The sequence below is a fragment of the Spermophilus citellus genome (genome assembly GCF_964194105.1).
Source record: "Spermophilus citellus genome assembly, chromosome: 18".
NCBI classification, from domain to species: domain Eukaryota; kingdom Metazoa; phylum Chordata; class Mammalia; order Rodentia; family Sciuridae; genus Spermophilus; species Spermophilus citellus.
This window is the reverse complement of record NC_138200.1, coordinates 42,012,159-42,034,122: the sequence shown is the minus strand read 5'-3', so window position 1 is coordinate 42,034,122 and position 21,964 is coordinate 42,012,159. Positions and strand designations below refer to the sequence as shown.

Below are 21,964 nucleotides of genomic sequence, written 5' to 3'. Positions count from 1 at the left end.
GGGGAACTCGGGTCCTCCTGGGTCATGCTCTTAAGCCACTAGAAGCCAGGCTAAAGCTGGGTCAAGTCTCTGAGCGCAGAGGTTGACAGAGTTGCTAACACGGAGAGTTCTGCTGTTCTCCCTTCAGAGAATTTCAGAGTTGATGACAAGGACCTGGACTTTGTATTCCTCGGTCACTGAGTCTCTGGGGTATGGTCTGGGCCTGGTCATAAACCCTCTGCTTCAACCCTACCCTGGACTTTCCTTGCTGCCTGGATGACCACTGTGTCCCCTGGACTGATAAATGTAGTTATTTAAGGCTTCCTCTTTCTACTCCTTGAGTTTCTGTATATATGTCCATTTGTTTGATTGTTTTTTTAAAAAATCTCATGAAAGACCCATGAAAACCAGAAGTCAACAAAGAGCCTTTGTTCTGCATTGCTTGTTGGTTGGTCCATTGTTTGATTCTTTCTGATAATCCCTGATGATTCACTAATGCTTCATCATTTTTTTTCTTCAGATGATGGGCTACCCTCTCTCTGAAGGCAAACTGGACCAGCAGATGGCCACAGCCCTCTTGTGGAAGTCCTATCCCTTTGTTGTAAGACTCTAGGGAATCATGGGACTCTGTTGAGAAACAAGGGGATGGGCACTTGCCCCAAATTACAGACCGATTCAATGGCAGAAGAAAGCCAAGGACCTGGGCTTCCAACCCCATGTTTCTGCCCTTGCCTCCTCCCACCCCAGGAGGCTTGCAGAGGGTGGGCGGTTCACATGGACAGAGCCTTCTGAACTGGCTGGGCAGCTGCAGTACTCACAGCATGGGGGTCTCTCTTGCTTGGTGATTTCAGAACCTCTCTGAGGAACTGACTCCAGTGGCCACTGAGAAGTATTTAGGAGGGACAGACGACCCTGTCAGAAAGAAAGACCTGTTCCTGGATTTGATTGCTGATGTAGTGTTTGGTATCCCATCTGTGACTGTGGCCCGTGGCCACAGAGGTGAGTCCCAGAGGTTGGATGGGAAGAGGACCAACCCACCAGCTTCAGCATAGACAGATGTGGAAACTGCTGAAGGTCAGCACAGAGCCTGGGGTGGGTCTGTCTGATTCTCCACATGGGTGGTGTCCACTAGCAGCAGACTCAGAAGAGGATCCAAATGCAGGTAGTTGATGTAGGAGCTGAACCCAGCAAACACCAGATCAGGAACTGAGGCAGGATAGAGATGGAAGCCATCCATCATGCATTGCCACTCACATGTCCACTGTGCACAAGTCAGGCTGGGCAGCTCCCAACACAGACCCCTCAGGATTGTCCTGTCTGCAGGATGGGGAATCTGGGTATTTTCTACCCATACCCACTTGTGGTTGAAGGCTGCTCCATGGGTTAATTCTGTGGTGCTTTGAGCTGCTGCAAAATGGGCAGAGTAGTTTCTAATGGTGGGAGAAAAACCTGAGCAAAGGGCTATAGATTCTGGAAGAGGAAGTCAGGGTGGACTGCCCAGAAATGGGACATGAGTGAGGCACACACAGCCTCTGCTACAGAGCCCCTTCCCTGGGGTTTTGGTGCGGGGTGGGCAAGGGTGGGAGGATGGGTCTTGGAAGATTTTCAAGATCAGAGTTTGTTTGGAGCTAGGGTGTGACTAGCAGAGGTGAGGTCACAGTATGATTCAGGTCAGGAAGGTGTTCAGGAGCAAAAGGGCAGGAGAAGGGGACAGTAGGACGAGCAGGGGTCAGAGGTGGTGATTTTCAATGTCTGTGCTGGCTTTTGTCTATCGTGGTGTGTGCCTGAGTGGGCAAGCTGAGGGCCTGGCTGGGGTCCATCACAGGGCCTCCCAACATTGACCCGAGGCTGTGTGTGGGGTGTGAGGTTAGGGATATGTGAGCTCAGTCTAGGGGGGTGTCCACTTTTGATTGACCACTTTTATTCTTTCTCTCTTTGAAGTTGCAATTATCTGAGAGCAACTGTAAGTAAGAAGGAAAAGAAGGGTGAAGAGAGTATAGGAGAGAGAGAGTGTGAGAGTGTGAGAGAGAGAGAGAGAGAGAGAGAGAGAGAGAGAGAGAAAGAGAGAGAGAATATTCATAGAATTTTTGAAAATTGTACCAACAAAATATATTTGTATGAACTTATGGGGTAAATTGTGCGGCACTACAATTCATGAATACAATATAGAATAATTACATAAGTTGATTAACATACATATCCTCAAATTCTTAACACTTTTTATACTGAGAAGATGTGAAATTTCCTCTCTTAGCAATTTTGAAATGGATAGTACTCTATTATCAACTCTATTTGTCACACTGTACAATAGAACTCAAAAAAGAGTTTTCCTGACATTTTTATACCCTTTCCATCATTTCCCTCTTCCCTTCACCACCCTATGTAACTGCCCTTTTTCTCTTTGCATTTATGAGTCAATTGTTTTAGATTTCACGTGAGTGATAAAATGTGATTTTTGTCTTTCCGTTTCTGATGTTTCATTTCATGTTATCCAATCTTACCCACATTGTCACAAATTATAGGATTTCTTCTTTTTAAGGCTAATTACATGTATAATATCACATTTTCGTAATCCATTCCTTGGTTGATGGACTCTTGGGTTGATTCTTTAACTTGACTATTGTGACTACTTCTGCAGTGAATTTTGGGGTGCAGACAACAGTTCAACACACTGATTTTAAGTATTTTGAGTAAATATTCAATAGTGGGATTGCCAGATCATATGGCAATTGAACCTTTCCTTCTGCAAGGAAACTTCTTTCATTTACCATCTCGCCACCAGTGTAGAAGTGTTCCTTTTCTCTTCATTCTTGCCAGCACTTGCTATTGTTTTCATTCTTTGATAAGAGCCATTCTGAGAAGTGTGAGCCGCTATCTCACTGTGATTTCAATGTGCATTTTTGCAGTCAGTGGTGACATTGAGCATTTGCAGACGTGTTGTCCGTTTCTACAGGGACATAGCGTCCATTTTGAGAAATGCCTATTTGGATCCCTTATCATTTTTTTAACTTGGAGGTTTTCTTGTTACTGTATTATTTGAGCTCTTTATATATTGGGTTTCATAACTTCTTATCACAGTATATGATGGCAAATATTTTCTCCCAACCTGCAGGTCTCTCTGCACAGTGTTCGTCATTTCCCTTGCTTTGCCAAAGCTTGTTAGTCTGATATAATCTCAGTTGTCTATTTCACTGTGTTTGTTGCCTGCACTTTGGCAGTTAAGTCCAAATGTCATTTGCTCAGGCCAGTGTTATGTAATTTTTCTTCTATGTTTTCTTTTAGTAGAGTTCTGATCCTACATTAAGTCCTTAATTCATTTTTACTTGATTTTTTGTACAGTGTGAGATAAGGGTCCAGTTTTATTTTTATGCATGTGGGTATACAGTGTCTTCAACTTATTGAAGAGACAATTTTATTCCCATTGTATATTCTTGGCAACTTTTTTTTTTTTTTGGTACCTGAGATTGAACCCAGAGGCACTCAATCATTGAGCCGATCCCCAGCCCTTTTTAACTTTTTTTTTTTTTTAAGAGATAGGGTCTCTTGGTTGTTCTATTCATGGTTTCTTACCATATTCACTCTGTGGTCCACTCTATTTTCAATATTGTATATTTTGTCTTTATTGTCTGAGGTTTGTCTTCCAAGTGATCTAGTCTATTGGTGATGCTTCCTATTGAGTTTTTTATTTGGTTTATTGTTTCCTTCATTTCAAGGATTTGTTTGTTTTCATAATCTCTATCACTTTCTTGAAGTGATCTTTTTGCTACCTGTATTTGCTTCCTTATCTTTTGGTTGGTGTGATCAATGGGTGCCTATATTTGCTCTCCTATCTCTTTGTTGGAGTGATCAATTTTTGCATGATATTTGTTCACTTAGATCATTCTTTAATTTGCACAACTTTTTAATTATGTACATTTCTGAACTCCTTCTCTGACATTTCATCTACTGTGCTATCAATGGATTCTGTTATTGTAGTATCTTGGTTTGTTTGAGACACTTTCCTCCCTTGTTTTTTCATGTTGTCTGTGTGTCTTTCTCTCTGACAGTGCTTCTCTAAGGTATTGAAGTTTCTACCCTATAATTTTGCAGTGTCCCTGCAGGTTACCAGTACCTCACCTTAGTGGGGAGATCAATGTTTACATCACCCAGTGCAAACAATATGCAGCCATAAATCAATTAACTTCTATTTAGACATTCACTGTTTCGTCACTATAAACAGAAATGATGAGTTCAGTTATCTTCTATCATGTAGCCAATAGGTTTGCATAAGGGTTTACAGCTTCTAATGATGGACAGAGAAAGGGGGGTTATAATGTTTAGGATGTGAGAATTAGAGGTATTATATTATAGAATGAGTGAAAGGGGAATCAAAGGATGTTGGCTATTAGCAGGAGAAAAAAGAGAATGAGGTGACCCCATGCAAGGCTCCTTGTTGCTTCTGCAAAGGATGGTGTCCGTTAGCACACCTAGCAGGGATACATATGCTGCAACCAGGCCCACAGGGACCTTGGTGACAGTCTTCCAGGTCCTTGTTGTTCCTAAATGGAAGTGGCCAGGTCTCTAGTTGGTGGTGGCAGTAGCATCAAGCCTATAGTTACCTTGATGTAAGGTTTCCAGGCCCCAGTTGGTGTTCCAAGATGGAAGCTGCCCCAGCTAAAGATGGCGGAGGCAGCAGTGGAGGTAACCCAAGATGGCGGTGGAGGTGTCCCAAGATGGAGGCAACTGCTTTCAGAGATGGGGCTGGAAGGCTGGGCTGTGTGATGGCTTTAGGAGGCCTGTTCAGTGATGCTGCCCTGTGGCATGTGATGCTGCAACAGGCAGCTGCCTCCTGGCCCTGTCTGTTGACTCATGGTGGAGATTACCACGTGAGGAGGCCTATGGTGGTGCCTGCAATGTCCCAAGATGGAGGTGGTTTAGGTAGAGCCACCTTTTGGTGGATAGGGAACTTCAGTGGTGTTCCTCTCTGCATAGGCACTGTGTTCCAGTCTCCAATTTTCTTTTCTTATAATGTCCTTGTTTTATTTTAGTGTCAGGTAATGCTGTCTTTATAAAAAAATATTTGGAAGCATTCTTTGATTTTTAAAGACATTTGAGAAGGATTTGAGAAGGACTGATACTTAGTTCTTCTTTAAAGTTGTGTATACTTCACCAGTGAAGACATCTGGTCTTAAGTTTCTCTTTAATTGAAGACTTTTTAATCCCGGATACTGTCTCCTTACTCATTATTGATCTGTTCAGGTTATCTATTTCATCTTGATTCTGTCTTGTTTGGTTGTGTTGGATTAGGGATTTACCCATTTCTTCTAATTTAATTTCTAATTTCATTCATTGTTGTTATAATTATCCTTTTCTTAAAGTCATAATTATTAATGCCTATTAATTGTTCAAATTCATAGCTTTTGTGGTGACATTTCCATACATGCATACATGTGTAGATCCTGCTTGGATCCTACCTACCCTTCCTGTACCCTCTTTTACCCGGCCCTGTCTTTTCCTTCTTCCTGTTCCTCTTCCCTTTCCATAATGGTCCCTCTTTTACTTTCAGGTCATTTTTGTTTATTCATTTTCACATATGACAGAAAATATGAGGTACTTGCTGTTCTGTCTCTGGATTATTTAATTTACCATGATGTCCTCCAGTTTCACCCATTTTCCATTAAGTGACATGATCTCATTCTCCTCAATGACTGAATCATACTTCTTTGTGTACACACACCACATTTTCTTCATCAATTCATCTGTGGATGGGTCTCACCTGTTTCTATATCTTGGGGATTGTGAATAGTGCTGAACTGAACATGGGTATGCAGGAATCTAATTTGTGTGCTGACTTCAGTTCCTGTGGATAAATACCTAGGAGTGGTATAACCAGATCATATGGGATGTTCTATTTTCAGTTTTTTAAGGAAGCTCCTCACGGTTTTCCACAGTGACTACTAATTTACTCCACCACGTGGCCTGCGCAGTGGTTTCATTAATGAGGTTCTAGGCATAAAGTTAGTTAGAAGAGATCAAAATAAAACACACAGACAGTTACCTTATTTATATTGCTAGGTCCGAGACGGCTCACCTCTCTGGTTCCCACCTCTAGCCGCCCAGCAGGGCAGCGAGGATTACTCAGGGCTAGCAGGAGAGAGAGAGAGCGAACACGCCTGGGAGTAGCCCTTTATTGGGGAACAAGAGATTCAGGGGAGAATTCCATCCAATGAAGGTTGAGGGGGGGCTGCACTCCAAGGTCAGGGTCAGTGATTGGGTCCCCGGGGTCAGTGGTCAGGCACACCCCCACACGGATGGGCTCTCTCATCAGGAAAGGGTCGGGAAAGCTTCGACAGAGCCAAAGCTCCTCAGGCCCTTAACGGGAGTCACCCAATCACGTGTTAGAATGGCTTCCCACAATTTACATTCCCACCAACAATGGGTAAGAGTTTCTTTCCCTCCAAATTCTCGGCAGGATTTCATTTGGGGTTTTTTGTTTGTCTGTTGTTGTTGTTATACACAATCTGTCTAGGAAGGAGATAGAATTTCCATGTAGGTTTGATTTGCCTTTCCATGATGGCAAAGATGTGGAGCATTTTGTTTTGTTTTGTTTTTTTCATGTACTTCTTGGCCATTTTCACTTCTTTGGAGAAGCATCTGTTCAGATGATTCGCCCATTTTTATTGGATTACTTGTTCACTGTTATTTAAGTTCTTCATACATTCTGGATATTAGTCCTGTGTCAGATGAAAAGTTGGCAAAGATTTTCTTCCATTCTATGAGTCATCTCTTTACTCAGCTGATTATTTCCTTCCTGTGGTGCAGAAGCTTTTTAACTTGATATCACCCCACTTGTCAATTCTTGTTTTTTTGTTTGTTTTCTGAGCTGTTGGAGTTCTTCTCAGCAATTCATTGCCTGTGCCAAGATCTTGTATTTCCCTGTTATCATCTAGTAATTTAAAAGTTTCAGGTTTTACACTTAGGCATTTTATCCATTTTGTGTTGAATTTTGGGGAGGGGGATAAGAGAATGGATCTACTTTCAATCTTTTACATATAGATACCCAGTTTTCCCAGCACTATTTGTTGAAGAAGCTGTCTGTTTGCCAATGTAAGATTTTGTAAACTTTGTCAAGTATCAAATGGCTGTAGATGTGTGAGCTTATTCCTGGGTCCTCTATTCTAGTCCATTGGTCTACATGACTATTTTTAAGCCAATACCATGATCTTTGGTTATTATGTCTCTGTATTATATTTTGAAGTCATTGTGATGCCTCCAACATTGCTCTTTTTTCTCAGAATTGCTTTGGCTATTTATGGTTTATTTGTGATTTCATAGAAATTTTAGGTTCATTTTTCCCCTTCTCTGAATAATGACCTTGGTAATTTGATAGAGATTGCATTGAATATGTAGATTGCTTTTGATATTGTGGCTGTTCAAATGATATTGATTCTCTCAATCCAGAACATGGGAGGTCTTTCTGTCTTCTGATGTATTCTTCAATATGTTCTTCAGTGTTTTATAGAGATTTTTCACCTCTTTGGTTGGGTTTATTCTAGGCATTATTTATGCAATGGTTAATGGGATTATTTTCCTTATTTCTTTCTCAGCAAGTTCATTATTGGCATAGAAAAGTTACTGAATTTGATATGCTGACTATGTATCCTACTACTTTGCTGAATTTTAAACTTTATGCTTAGAAATCTACTCTTATTCTGATGGGATTGCCTTCAAATATGACTTGGTTCTTCTCTCTTGCAAACGCTAATATTTTTTCCTTGTTCTTTACTTTTGGCAATTTAACTATTTGTTGTGGAGAATTCTTTTCTAACATGTTTATTTGGGTTTCTAAAACCCTTCTGTTTCTGGATGTCCATGTCTTTCCCAAGCTTTGGGAATTTTTCTTCTATTATTTCACTAAAGAGGTTTTATATTCCTTCAGTCTGTGGCTCTTCCCCCTCATCTATTCCAACTTTGTTATTTCTATGTTGGTATTTTTTTCCCATCAGCCTATCAAGCATCCTACTCTCCTCTGACCTGCAGAATTTCTTCTAAGAAATGTGCTAATGTTCTTTTGGCACACCTGGGTGTGTGATGTGTTTCTCATCTCTTCGTGCTCTCGGAATTCCTTTGTCTTTGATTTTGGATTGTTTGGTCATTTTGTGCATGGGTTCAAATGGAGTGGAGACCTCTGTCCTTTATGTACTTAGGTTTTGGCATCTGTCCCAGATTTGGGAAGTTTTCAGCCATTTCTTGAAACATGCTATTGCCTTCTGAGGCCTTCCCCCTTCCTTCTCCTTCTGAACCCTGTAATTCAAATCTGTGGCTGGTCTCTTGCTATTGTTCCATTGTCTTTGCTTCTCTTGTTAGTCCTAATTGTAATTTCCCAAACCAATTTTCCTTTGTAGACTTGAATTATGATGATAGGAATTTTATAAATCCCAGTGTTTTCAGAGAAAAAGCTTTAAGTTGTTTCTTGCTCAGTATGCTGCTGAAGATAAATTCTCTCATTCTCATTCGTCTCTAGTTAAGTGCTGAGTTCCTGTCTAAAATGATTGAAGGGCAGAGAGACAAGGTTAAACCCTCCTTTCAGCAAGTTCTGACCCAGAAGTAGATGTTCAGTAAGTGGACTACAGAGTCACAGAAGAAGGCTTCTTCTGAGCAGCACTCTTGATGAACCGAGGGTGCAGTGGTGGCGACTGAGAGGGATGACTAAGTAACTTACTCCTCATCCTTCTGCGGTGATGGCATATATTGTTAAATACATTTGCTGATGAGTATTTAATAATAGGAAGTAATGGCTATGGTATGTTATAAAATAGCATATACAATATTACACAATCAGACGTGTGTGTTAAAATATAGAAGAAGTTTTGTCTGAATGATGGGATTGTAAGTGTTGTTTGCCTTTTTTTTTTTTTTACTTCTTTTCTGCAATTTCTTTTTTCAATTTTCCTACTGTATCCCTGGGGGCATGGAGTTGTAAAACATTCCCAACAGCCTGATTTGGGGCCTAATTCTTCCTCTCCTCAAGATACCCCTCTGTGAGCAATTATGACCAATGCTTCCTGCTAAGGTTTTTCAGGCCGGGGGTCCCTGAATAAGTCCTGAAGGAGCAGGGATTGGTGGGTTGGATGATCAGTCACTAGGAAAAGTGGCATCTTCTCGGGGCTTGGAGGGGATGGCTTTGGTGCAGAGATAACCTGGCAGGGAAGAGCAGGAGCAGAGAGGTGAAGAGAGGCAAGCTGACCCTCCCGTGCCCCTTCCAATTTTTAAAATTGCCTTATCAGTTTAACGCCTTAACACTGTATGGGTTGAAGCAGGAAGCAGGACAGGCGAGGTGACTGAAATATCAATCTCTGAATTTTCTTGTTTGCTGAAGCACAAGGGACAAGAGAATATTCCATCTCTGCATGCATACTTGTATTTAAGTACCTTCATTTTCAGACAAGCAGCTTGGATTTGCCTAATTCTTCTCTGAATGGTGAAGATAACATAGGAAAGGATCAAAACTAGGCTGAATGGAAGACACCTATCATAGTATTGATATCCTTGAAATGAACGTGCACTAATGGGTTATCAATGAAACACATTCAGTGTATTTATGGGGTGCTTTGTGTTCACTCATTCTGTCCTTCAATACAAATGAAATCCCACCTCCTCCTCTATCAGCTCTACAGCTCTAAGTCGAGGAGCTTTCCAGAAACTCTGTTTTCCTCTCCCATGCTGACACCCCAGGGGTTTCCTGCCCAGTCAGAGACCTTGAGATCATCCAGCTGTGTGTCTGGTGATGTGAACTGTGCACAAATCTGTGTCTTCTCAGATGCCGGAGCCCCCACCTACATGTATGAGTTTCAGTATCTCCCGAGCTTCGCATCAGACAAGAGACCCAAGACGGTGCTAGGAGACCATGGGGATGAGCTCTTCTCAGTATTTGGGGCTCCATTTTTAAAAGGTAAGGGCTTTTTGCTGGAGAGGAGCTTGGAGTTAGGAGGAGGTTCTCCTCTTGGTTTGGTGGACTGGAGATGGTTCTCCTCCTCTTCTGATCTTCGTTTCCTGACTCACTATAATCAGGGCTGAGTGACATAGGGAGGTTCCCAGCCTTTCTCCTGCTCTAACATGCATGAAAGAGGATGTGTATTCATGTGCCCTGAGCCATAGTCACATTCAGAATCCTGGCCTGTGGCTGCAATAAGGGAGGTTGTAGGTTACCTTCAGGACCCTACTCAATGGCAAAAACAGTCTTTTTTATTTCTATTCAGAAGAGCAGATTAAAATGTGAGGATGAGGTTAGAATTGTTGCCCACCTGAAATCCAGTGTCCTGTGTATTCATCTATCGATATGTCTAAAACCCATATATTTTTATCTATAATGTAATGCACAATATCATGTTTAAATAAAACCTTTCACAAATTGTCTTTAATAAATCAACTCTCACCAGTTGCACATGACTTTTGAGCCTTCTCATCACTGTTTATGACACATCAGTGCCTCTGGACATTTCCTAGTTGGGTGATTTCTTAGGACCTTGGAAATTCTGATATTTTTCAGAACTATGTAGGAGATTGAAAGAAAAGAAAAAAGAGAAAAAGCCAAGAACCAACAATCCTTCAAGATACAGGAAACTCCAGGGTGTAGCATTGCAACCTTAAATGGGAAGGGGTGCAGATGGGCAGGGAAGACAGAGGCAACTCAGCACATTGCTGAGTCCTGCACCAGTCATTCTCAAACTGAAAGTGCACACCAGGTGACAGGGTCTTCTCACTCAGTAGGCTGGGAGTCAGGACCAAGAGTCTGCATTTCCTACAAGATCCCAGGTGCTGCTGCTGCTGCTGCTGCTGCTAGCACACTTTGAGTAGCAAAGGATTTTTTTCCTTCTTCCCCATAGAGGGCGCCTCAGAAGAGGAGATCAACCTCAGCAGGACGGTGATGAAATTCTGGGCCAACTTTGCTCGCCATGGGTGAGGCTGGTGGCAAAGAGGGAGTGGGATTTGTGGGATTGGGTGCAGTGGGGCATATACTTCATGGATAGAGATCAAATCCCAGATCCTGTCACCGGAGCACTCTGACAATTCACCTACAGCCTGCCCCAGGAAATGGATGTGTTTGTGTCTTTTGGAAGCCATAAGCCAAGGATTCCTGTAAATCTCAGAGAGATGTGGTGACCAATAGCAGCTTTGGGAAATTTGTATTTGATTCTGTTCCCAGGAACCCCAATGGGAAGGGTCTGCCCCACTGGCCAGAGTACAACCAAAAGGAAGAGTATCTGCAGATTGGTGCCAACACTCAAGTAGCCACGGGGCTGAAAGACAAGGAAGTGGCTTTCTGGACTGAGCTCAAGGCCAAGGAGGCATCGAGGAGACCTCCCAAGAGAGAACATGTGGAGCTGTGAATGGGAGGCTGAGCCAGTCTCCAGAGACTGGAGCCACCAAGACAGTGCCTTCCATCAAAGTCATCCAAAGAGGCAGCTTCGGTGGCGGTGGCTGGAGAATGTGCATTGGGAATGGGCAGAGGCCAGGGAGCAGGAGTGTTTGTACCTGTGGCTTTGATTTGGAGAATAAATGTTCTTTTGGAGGCCAAAGCAATGTCTGTGTCTTGGATTGGAGATGAGTCCTTCCTCTCAGAGAGAAGCATGAGGAGAGAGGTGCTGTTAACAGGAAGCTGTCTCGGCAGCTTGGTGGTTGATTAGCTGCAAAAATCTAGGCTTCATATAGTCCATCACATCCCTTAACCCTAACCACATAACCCTGGAGCCAGCGTCCTTTCCTTACTCTCTGAAGCCATGTTGGATCAGCTGGAGAGGCCTGCCCCAGCCCTCAGAGACTCACCAATGCATGTGACAAACAAAACTCACACTTTCTTGGGGGATGGATGGAATCACTAGTCTTAAATTCTAAAACAAACTTTGGTGGAAATACATGTAAATGTAAGGACACAGGCAGATTGAGAGTGAAAGAGAAAAGATATACCACACAGATACTCAAAAGGAAAGTTTCAATTCCCAGCATCACCCCTCCCCCCCCCAAAAAAAAAAAAAAACAAATCAAGAGGAAAGTCAGGAGGCTATGTTCACATCACATAAACAAATATCAAAAGGAAAATAAAGAAAAAGCAAAGCAGTCAATTCATCATAAATAGGTGACAACCCTCAATGTGGACACACCTAGTAGCAGTGTCACAGAGGCCCTGCCTAATGGGCCTCTGCTCAAGAGTAGACCCTGAGACAAAGATTTGAGTGTCATGGTTCTGGGAGGTGATTTCAGGAAGCACTGAGGAAGGGTTGAGGGAGAGGAAGGAAAGGTAGGAGTCGATGGGTGCAGGAGGGGTATGCAGGCTCCAAGAAGAATGAGCTCAGTCCACGGGGACCCCCAAGAGATGGTAGAAAACAACATCAGAGACACTGTAGAGCAGAGAGGAAGGTGGGTACGCATATACCAACTGTCATCAGTGACTGCTCAAGGGCTGTTCCATGGCCCTAGGGACAAGACACACACAGGCAATCTGGAAATTCCATGGCCTTCGCTGCTGTAGCAGGGTAATGTCTTCATTGGATTTGAGTAAAATAAATAACTAGGAAATGGAACTCAATTCATTTAAAAAAAATCATAATATGTGATATTTCATGCATCATTTATATACTGCTAGCAATTCCAACATCCTTAAATGTGGTTCTAATGCTGGCCCTCTGATATCATTTCTCTTCATAGGGACATCAATTCTACTTGACTAGGACACATTCTTATGACTCATTTAATCTTAAGTACCTCCATAAGTGCTCTATCTTCATATTTACTCACGTTGGAGTTTCCAACACAGGAATTTTAAAAGAATACACAATTCAGCCTGTTAAAGATAGTCTGTAGTTAGAGGTTATTACATATCATTGCCATGATTATTCTAGAGCCTGTTTTCTAATGAGAACATAGATATATTTCCCTTGGATATACACCTAAGAGTGGCCTTGCTGGATCACAGGTGTCCCATACATTAACTCTAGCAGAGACCCCAAAAATTATCCTAGAGGGGTTGCACCAGTGTGCTCTCTACCAGCAAAGTAAGAATAATTCTGTATGGTTATCAATTCTTGGTACTCGTAGAATAACTGCTGCCCGTTGATCCTTTCTGATGACTCTAGGTCTCCTTGTTTAGTTTTGTTATATCAAACAATTGATTTACAGAAATGCATGCCCCTAAATAGGTCACTCAGTGGGAAAAGAGAATCACAGATGGTTGGTTGGCAATTTAAGAACCAGGACACCCTTGTCCATCATCATGATCACTATTAGGTGACCAGGCACGGACTTCATCAAGAGTCATGGTTACTGCAGCTATGTCCTTGAACTTCAGGAAACTTCTTCATTTTGAAACTCAGATCTCTGGATAGAAACCACATTATGCTGACCCCTCCTGAGGACCTTTGGATACTTGAATATAATTAGGAGGCTAGAGTTTCAAGAGCCTGTTCTAGGATTGGAGGTGCAGAGGGCCTGTGGGAAGCTTTGCCTGGGCCGTGGATCTCACAGGGGAGAGCTGTACTTCTCATCCCTGTCAGTGGGGGCTGCTTGTGAACCCATTAAGAGGGTCCCTATGACCTCGCAATCCAGAGAGTCCTTTGCCATCTCCATTCTACACTTGTATTTGCTCGGGGTCTCCCTTCTTCCTGCTCAATGACTTTCGCATTATCTTCTCTAAAAGCAGTTCTTGTTGCTCTGTCGACCTTCCACCTTCCAAAATGTTGTCATGGTCTCCTCATGTGTTTGTCCAGACGGGTTTGTACTTTACTGAACTTTTAGAGGGTTAGAAATCTACCAACCCCCTTTCTTTCATAGGAAATAATGAATGGGTTTCTTAAATATTTCAAAACAATGTTTCTTTATATTTTTTGTAAAGAAAAATTGTGCATTGCAACCCAGAGTGTGAATACTCAACACATCCACTCATCACTTACTGTGGCTGCTCACTGAGAACAGTTCAGATTATTTCCTATGTCAATCTCACTCAGGTGGCCATCTGACATGTCACTGGACTTACTCAGAATTATTCCTCTCCATGCTGTTTTGAAATATGGGTTTAATTATTATTTAGACATAACAAGGCCAAGGCCATTAGCTCAGGAGATGGCTGCTGTTGAACAGAGAGTTCATTATTCATGGTTCCCAAGTCAAGGTGCACTCTGTGCATGTAGGGAGGAGGCCACACGGGAAAGCACTGGGGTCATATGGCAGGTGTCGGGGCTGTCAATCAGAGGCTCTATTGCAAGGAAGGGGAGAGGTGAGATGGGATATAGCCTTAGGATTCATTGGTCTGAATAACTCCAATGGGCTCTGGGACATGTGGGCTGTTCCATCCAGTATCTACCCTGTAATGATTAAAGCAGGCAGTGGTCCAGAGGATGAGAGCCTAATAAAAGGATTAAGTCCCTGGATTGGTTAGTTTGTACAGAAAAGGAAAGGTTCAGGGGTGAGAGGTTGCCTATCTTTAGGACTTAGCCAATTCTTGGTCAACAAGCACTTTGATATGAAAACATCAGAAGAGAGAAAATAAGAACACAGTTCATATAATTATCTAGCACAAAAGAGATCCCCCTTCTAAGTGTTAATATATATTTTACCAAACTCCCTCCAAGAAAGTTTGTTTTTTTCTACCCTTGCCAATACCTGGCACCAGCACTGAAAGAGTAGTGGTAAAAATCCTTGCCAATTCGATAGGTACAATTTGGGTACCTGGTTTGAATTTGCGTGCCTTGTTGTGTATGCTAGTGGTTGGTCAAAGAGACCTTTTGGCTGGGTCCAGCAATATGTGCCTGCAGTCCCAGCTACTTAGGAGGCTGAGGCAGGAGGATCACTTAAGCCTAGAAGCATAGTGTGATCCCATTTCCAAAAACAAAAAAAAGTATGTGAGTAACTTGAAGACCCTTGAGAACCCCCCATAGTTGATGGGATGAAGTGAGATAGTGTAGCCACCCATCCTTCCCCTCAACTGCCCTACACCTACACAGATGTGCTCATGGCCTGTGTCTATAGAAGAAAAAGAAAAACAGACAACACATTAGAGGGTCTAAGAAGGGTTGCATTCTCTCTCAACTGTCAATCAACCCACAAAATATTCTGGAGATTTCATCACCCCCGTGACGTTCCAATGTGAAAAGACAAGATCCCACTAATAGATCCTGTGATTAGGCAAACTTTCAGGAGAAGACAGTCATTAGTTCTTGTTGAGTCTTGTGCAAGCCCAAAGTCAAGCTTTCTCATGCAGAGAACCTAACTGTGTTTGAACAGGAGGACTCACCACCACCCCCAGGTGAGTGGTAAGTGTTTCTCTAAGCACTCTGCTGACCTGTCCAGAAGGCTTGCCTGCTTCTGCCAGACACTGCTTTCATAAATTTTTCATTGTAGATGCCTGAATCAAAGCCCTTCAGCGTTTCCCCATTGTCTGGGCATGAAGTCTGTTCAGAGCCTGCCATTGAGGCTCTCTTCACCTGTCCAGTCCAACTGGCCCCCCAGGAAGCGCCCAAGCCTGCCTGCACCACTGCTAATGACCTCTCTTCTCTGCCCCTCCAAATCCTGCCCATCTCGTAATACCCAGTACCCTCAGGTGATGTCATAGATAGTTTTGTGTTGGGGTTTGAGTGTGCAGAGTTTAGCTCCCTCAGGCCTGACATTTTGCAAGAGCTGTGGTTGTGATTTAGGTCAGCTGAGGCAAACCTCAGTTAGGAGGAAGAAAAGTTCTCTTCCCCTTATCGCAAGTCACAAGTTCTGCATGGTTTGGCCAGGAGGAAGAAGCTTCCTGCATACTTGCCGTGGGAACAGTATATTTTAAAGAAACAAATGCATCCTCAGAGGATTAGATAATGTCTACAAAGAACTTTGGGAGGGTACTTATCATATAAACAGGAACGATCTGAATTTAGCTCTGTGTACCCGCTGAGGCATGATATTTGGGCAATGTGGGTAAAGTGTTATTTAAAGAATTGCTTGCTTTGTTAGAAGAAGAATATAAAAGGAACTTGCAAATAAATCTCAGCATGCAGTCGCAACTGCTGCCTTTGCTCTGCATCCCCTGTGTCCTGGTTATTTCGCAACCCTTACCCAGGGACCCGAACGCTCTAGACGTTCACAGTTTTGAGTGTTAACACATATAAACACTGATGCATTATCAGGGCAAGAAAACACACAAAACATTTTTCTATTTTGAGGCCACTCTTTTTACCCAGATGTTTATTATAGATAGTTAACTTTTATGGAACCCCTTATGGGTTACAATTCAATCCTAATTTTTCTAGGTCTAAATTTTTGCATGTCTTGCTCAATTATCTTTTTTTTCTTTTGTATTAAAAGGCTGATGAAAACCTTTACAGAGTAGCCCTAGCAAACAGGGACTGGTTTTACAATCAGGTTCTTATGAATTGATTCAAACAAATATAACATTCATTGTTTATCAAAGTGCAGTGCATTTATCCCTGGAGTTTAGTGGGGTCTTTCTGATGGTGCACAGACTAAGTCATAAACATAAGGGATATGCATTTATTTTGTTGTGTATTACAAAAACACTTAATATAAAATTGATGATTTAATGTATATTATTTATGGCAGGGATTCCTGAGAATTCACTAAATCTGTCCCAATTTCTTGGGCCACATGCAAACCACTTCCCTTCCCAGCCTCCCTTGGACTGATCAGGTGACTGAGTCCCTCCCAGGGATGTGCCTGGCAGGCAGGACCAAGCTGGACCCTGGAGCCCTGTGGTCACTCCTCCATGCTCCTCCGCCTCCAGCTGACTGTAGCCACCACTCATGACAACAGAGGAAACAACAAGTGAAAGCCACCAGAGTCCAGCCTGGGGTCAGCACACTACAGCCCAAGGCCAAATCTGGCCCAGTGTCTGTTGATAGAAACAAGTTGTATTGGAACCCAGCCCTGCTGTGTGCTTGTGTAACATCTAGGGCTGCTGTCCCTTCAGCAGCAGAACTGGGTGGTGGCCAAAGTGACTGCCTGGACCACACAACCTCCATATTCACCATCTACAGAAAGCCTGCTGGCACCCTGGTCAAGATCCATAGGTGACCACGTGGAGGGCACCGCATTGTTGACCAGAACAGGGCTCTAGCTCTTCACATAACCAAAATAAGCCATTGAACTTTGGGCCCATTGGCTACTGTAGCTGCCCTACTCTCATTCCTCCTTTCTCAGCAGTCCCCGAGGGATGGCCTCCTGTGGACAGCCAGAATGCCAGGAGCTTGTGTCCTTCAGGGTGACCACTATGTTATGAGGAGCCCAGGGAGTCTAACCCCCTTTTCATGCCACAGCATCAAGAGCACTCAGAGGTGTAAATGCCACACAATTTCAGCCCGACAGTCTGATGTCAACAGGAAGAAGTTCCCTGAAGCTCAAGGAAATGACTGCAGTGACGAGGACCCTCCTCAAAGCCAGACTTGTGACCTCGTGGGAAGCCATGATGGTGGTCAAGGTGGTCACTGTCTATTTAATGAATGACCATCAGCAGTTCCCTTTGCACTCTGAGTAATTTGTTTTCAGATATACCTTTCGGTAAACTAAATATATCATTACCAATATTCCTTATTTACCTTTTATTTTACCATGATTTTAATTTTAAGAAATACGATGGCTCATTTCCCATGCTAACATTTAATTTATTGCAAGGAATAGAAGCCTTCCGCCTATGGAAATGGTAGAAAAGTCTCTTTGTGAATCATTTGGTTAAAATAAGAAGCCAACGTCTACTTTAGAAACTAGTAGCAATACCACAGATGGTATGTTGGCCTGGTGTCATCCTAACATAAACACAGAGAGAGACTCTTAAAGGGATCCTGATGCCTACCTGGGTTCAGTGGGAGCAGCGCAGTGGGGAGCCAGCCCCTTGTGGAGAGCAGGGCACATTGAAGGCTGGTGAAGAGGAGAGTCAAAGGCCCAGCGAGGAGGATTGCACAAGCTATTTTGAAGCAACCATCTTTGTCCACAGCACTAGTAACAGAGGTTTCAAGGGCCAGTGTCAAGGGTGGCATGAGTGCAGGGCTGGACAGGCAGTAGCAGGCTGGCATCCTGTGGCATATTTTTTGCATGAGGTCGTGGTGGCTGTTGCCCATGATTGTGGTTCTAGAAGAGTCTTTTTCATTAGCTCTTGTTGTCAGGCATACCTGCAGGAGATCCTCTCCTTCCCAGCCCCCTAGCTATTTTATTTTATTGTTCTCCTTTTGTTTTTATATTATGTTATTTTATTTGACTTTTGTTGAGACTTGAGACCAGGAGCTCATTTAGAATCTGGCAACTTGCACAATGGCAAAAAATGTGACATCCGTATGAGACGAGTACAGGTGCTAGAAACGTGGCCTGTGTCTAGGCTGTCGGGGAGGAGGCCGCAGGATTCTGGATCTCAGAGCTCGAGCCCTGGTGGAAGGTGTATGAGAGAGCAGTCTCCCAGGGCAGTGTTCTGCAGCAGTCTCCACCTCACCCCCCCATGACTTAGAGGACAGCTGGGTGAAGGGCCCAGGAGGACACGGGCTTGCTCTAGTCCAACGCCTATTCTATTAGGCACACTCCATGTATTTGTCTGTTGAGTAAATTAATAGACATGGGGGAGATTTGAGGAGTTAATTTGGAAAGTTTAAAGTCTTGCTCAACAGTTTAGGACTTAAGGACAGTTCCTAGAAGATAGTTCTCCCAATCAGAGAGCTCCAGATGGGAAACCTCAGAGATCCCCCAAAGGGAAAGCAACGACCTGGCCACCTGCGACTTCCACACAAAGGGTGAGTCAGCTGTAGCCCAAGTGACACAGGGAAATCAGGCCTGTGGAGAGACTGTGAGCTCTGGTGTGAGGCTTGGGAGACTCCAGCGTCACCGTCATTTCAGCAGAGTCATCATGAGCCGGCACCAGAGGCTGTGGCCAGGGCGGGCTGTGGCCAGGGAGAGGCTGCCTCTGTTTGCAAATGAGCCGCTATCACAAGCAGGCTGGGATTCAACAGGAGATTGGGGATAATCCTTTCCTTCCTCTCATGTTTTGCTTTAATCTTCACAGGCTGAAGGCCAGGGCTGTTTGCTTGGTTTCAAAGGGCAGCTGGCTAGAGCAAAAGGTAGGGTGGTACATACGTGTGTGTGGGGTGGGTGGGTGTGTGCGGTGTGTTGTGCTCAGTAACTGGAAACAGCCTCATTGTCTACTTAGGAGGACTAATCAGATCACCCCAAGTGGACAGGAATGGGGGGGTACTTTAATTAGGATTCTTTTTATGACCTATGTTTTTTTTCCCAGATAAAAGTAAAGAAGGATCCCCTACCCAGTTCAACCTCTGTACAAGTCAATCATGTCTGGGGACACATGCTAATGTCACAAAGCCCTCATCCCCCCAACCTCTGCAGAAGTCCTCCCCGACCTTTGGCCACAGGAGTGGAACGAGAGCCTCTTTTTGAATCTCTGTCTCCAGGAGCTGCTTCAGCCAGGCCTGTGGTCTTGGGCAGGAACCCATGAGCTTGTTCGAGGCTGGTTGGTGCTTTCTGGCTGTTGGTTACGAGGTGCCTCTTATGTCAACATTGCTCTTGCCTGGGCAAGGGTAGGCTTGCCAAGCCACCTTGGGAAAACAGAAGACCTCTGCCCAGGTCCTGCTCTGGCCTTTCATCACCTTTCAACCCTGCTCTCCTTATCCTGAGCCAATGAACTGATAAGGCCACTCGGATACAAAATCCAAGTGTTTTGCCTTGTGATTAGGCTGGAACTCAAACAGCTCCTTGGTGTATTAAACATGAGCGGTGATATCTGGCCACCATATAGTAGAAGTGAAAGGCCTGAACTCCGGTCCTGACTCTGATAGTGAGTTGCTGTGTGAACTCAGGCAACCCTGATCCATCTGCGGACCTGAGATTCTTTTGATCAAGAAGGAAAGAAGTGGGTGGGGATCATGCTGCAGTCTGCTTTGGCTGCCATAGCAACCTACCGCAGATTGAGTGATTTAAGTCATCCGAAGTTATTTTCTCATGGCTCTGGAGGCTGGAGTGCAAGATCAAGGTGACACAGAGGGGGTTTTTCTGGAGGCTTTCTTCCTTGGCTTGCAGAAGTCTGTCCCCCTGCTGCCACCACCTCTGGGAGTTCTCTGGTAACACAGGTGCCCTTGGGGTCTCTGTGTTCAAATTTCCTCTTCTTATGAGGACACTGGACATATGGGATGAGGGTCCACCACAATGTCCTCATTTTAGTGTCATCTTCTTTCTGTCTTCTAATACAGCCACTTTCTGAGTTACTGTAGGTTAGACTTCCACACACGAATTCCAGGGCTCACAATCCCATCTATAATAGTGTATGTGACTGTAGAGCTAAGGGTGTTTTTCTCACTTTGGGTTTCACAGAAACAGAGCCGAGACAAGGATTCAAGGGCAGGTGGTTAATTTGGGAAGATGTGGGAAATAGCGATGGGGTGAGACTGTGAGGTAGGGAAGGCACAGCTGCCCACGAGGGGTCCTTATGTGGCCACTTCTCACTGTGGCTCCTTGGAGCTCAAGCCTGGGAGAAAACTGGGGGAGAAGAATTTGGTTTTGAAAGTTAGTCCATCTAACAGGCGAGGGCACTGGGTTATTTGGACACCAAGTCCATTCAGCTGTTGACTGACAGCTACTCCAGGGGTGGGAGGGTCCTGGGGCCCTGGTGTCGCTGGCCTGCCGTGCATAGAATGGCCTTGCTCCACTTCAGGACATCCTTCAAGCAGGAAGGAGCTCCTGGCAGGTGGGAGTCGTTGGAAGTCACCTGAGGCCACTGAGCTATGCTGTGAGGCCCAAGGGGAACGACCAGCCATTGACAGTGGCTACTGTACACTCTGGTTCTGGAGGCTACACTCTGGTTCTGAAGGCCACGCTCAGGGCTGGGTGAGTGTGCGCACACCTGCTTGGGGAAGGAATAGAGACACAATTGGCAAAGTCCCCGTGTCACAGATTACAAATTATTGACAACCTTCCTGCATCTGTCCCAAAGCTGTGCAGGGGCTCAGACATGATAGGAATGGGTTTCTTGCTTACGTGACATCCAGGACGCTGATGTAGATAAGGGAGCAGCTGTTCCCCAAGTACAAATCAGGGACTTGGTGTCCTGCAGTTATGTACCTTCCTGGTCCCCGAGGGCCTCCGAGCCTCGCCTCCAGCTGGCTGGAGGGGAAGAGCCAGTGTGGAGGAGGCTCAGCTGCCTCCTCGCTGAGCTGACCCGACCCAACCCCGCCTGATGCCGCTCCTACACCATTGGCCATCACCAATCTCGTGGCTGCAGTTAAATGCAAGGGGAATTTTCCAAAATTTTTTCTATGAAAATAAAAATTTATATTACTATGAAGTTGTGATCACTTTATGCCTAATTGTATTTAAAACTACTTCCTTATAGTATTGAACTATAATTCACATACAATATACTTTTTGACTGGACAATTCAGCAGTTTTAATTCAATAAAAATAGGTGCCAATGTCATCACTGTCTAATCCCAGTACATTTTTATTGCACCAGAAGGAAACCTCCTAACATCCACAGTCATTCCCTGTCCCTATCCATCCTCCTTCCCCAGATTCTGGCAACCACGGTCTATTTTTGGGTCTGGAAATTTCATAGAAACAGAATGATACAACTTGGGGCATTTGGGGCCTAGTTTCTTAAACTTAGCATAATGTCTTGATGCTTCACCTACATGGTAGCATGTGGCTCTTACAATTGAATGATATTCCATTGTATTGGATAAGTAACCTTTTACTGATCATTCAGTGGATGATGGACCTTTGGGTTGCTTCCTGTTTTTGATGATTATGAATAAAAGAGCTACATGTTTTCTATTTTCTTGGTGGAAAACTTGGATTGAAATTGCTGGGCCAGGTGGGAACTTGTTGGAGAAATTGACACCTGTCTCTGACAGCCAGCAGCTGTCAGTTTTATAACTTGTGTTTCCCCGTTTGTGTTGTCTGTGATGGCTTTCCATATCAACACAGAGATACCCGTCAATACTTTGAGTGAATACATAGTATTTCCGTAGTC

General features: G+C 44.0%; 1 protein-coding gene across 2 annotated transcripts in view; it reads left to right on the top strand.

The window, feature by feature from the left end:
• LOC308637154 (liver carboxylesterase 1-like) overlaps nt 1-11,581 on the top strand; it is a 34,545-nt gene extending 22,964 nt beyond the window's left edge. The window contains exons 10-14 of one of the 2 annotated variants that reach the window (XM_081273363.1): nt 500-580; nt 831-978; nt 9,779-9,910; nt 10,845-10,917; nt 11,165-11,581. In XM_081273363.1, coding sequence (XP_081129489.1) covers nt 500-580; nt 831-978; nt 9,779-9,910; nt 10,845-10,917; nt 11,165-11,348 — 618 coding nt within the window. In that variant the 3' untranslated portion in view covers nt 11,349-11,581. The remainder of the gene's footprint in view (nt 1-499; nt 581-830; nt 979-9,778; nt 9,911-10,844; nt 10,918-11,164) is intronic. The other variant, XM_081273362.1, reaches the window with a different exon arrangement.
• The last annotated feature ends 10,383 nt before the right edge of the window (nt 11,582-21,964 follow it).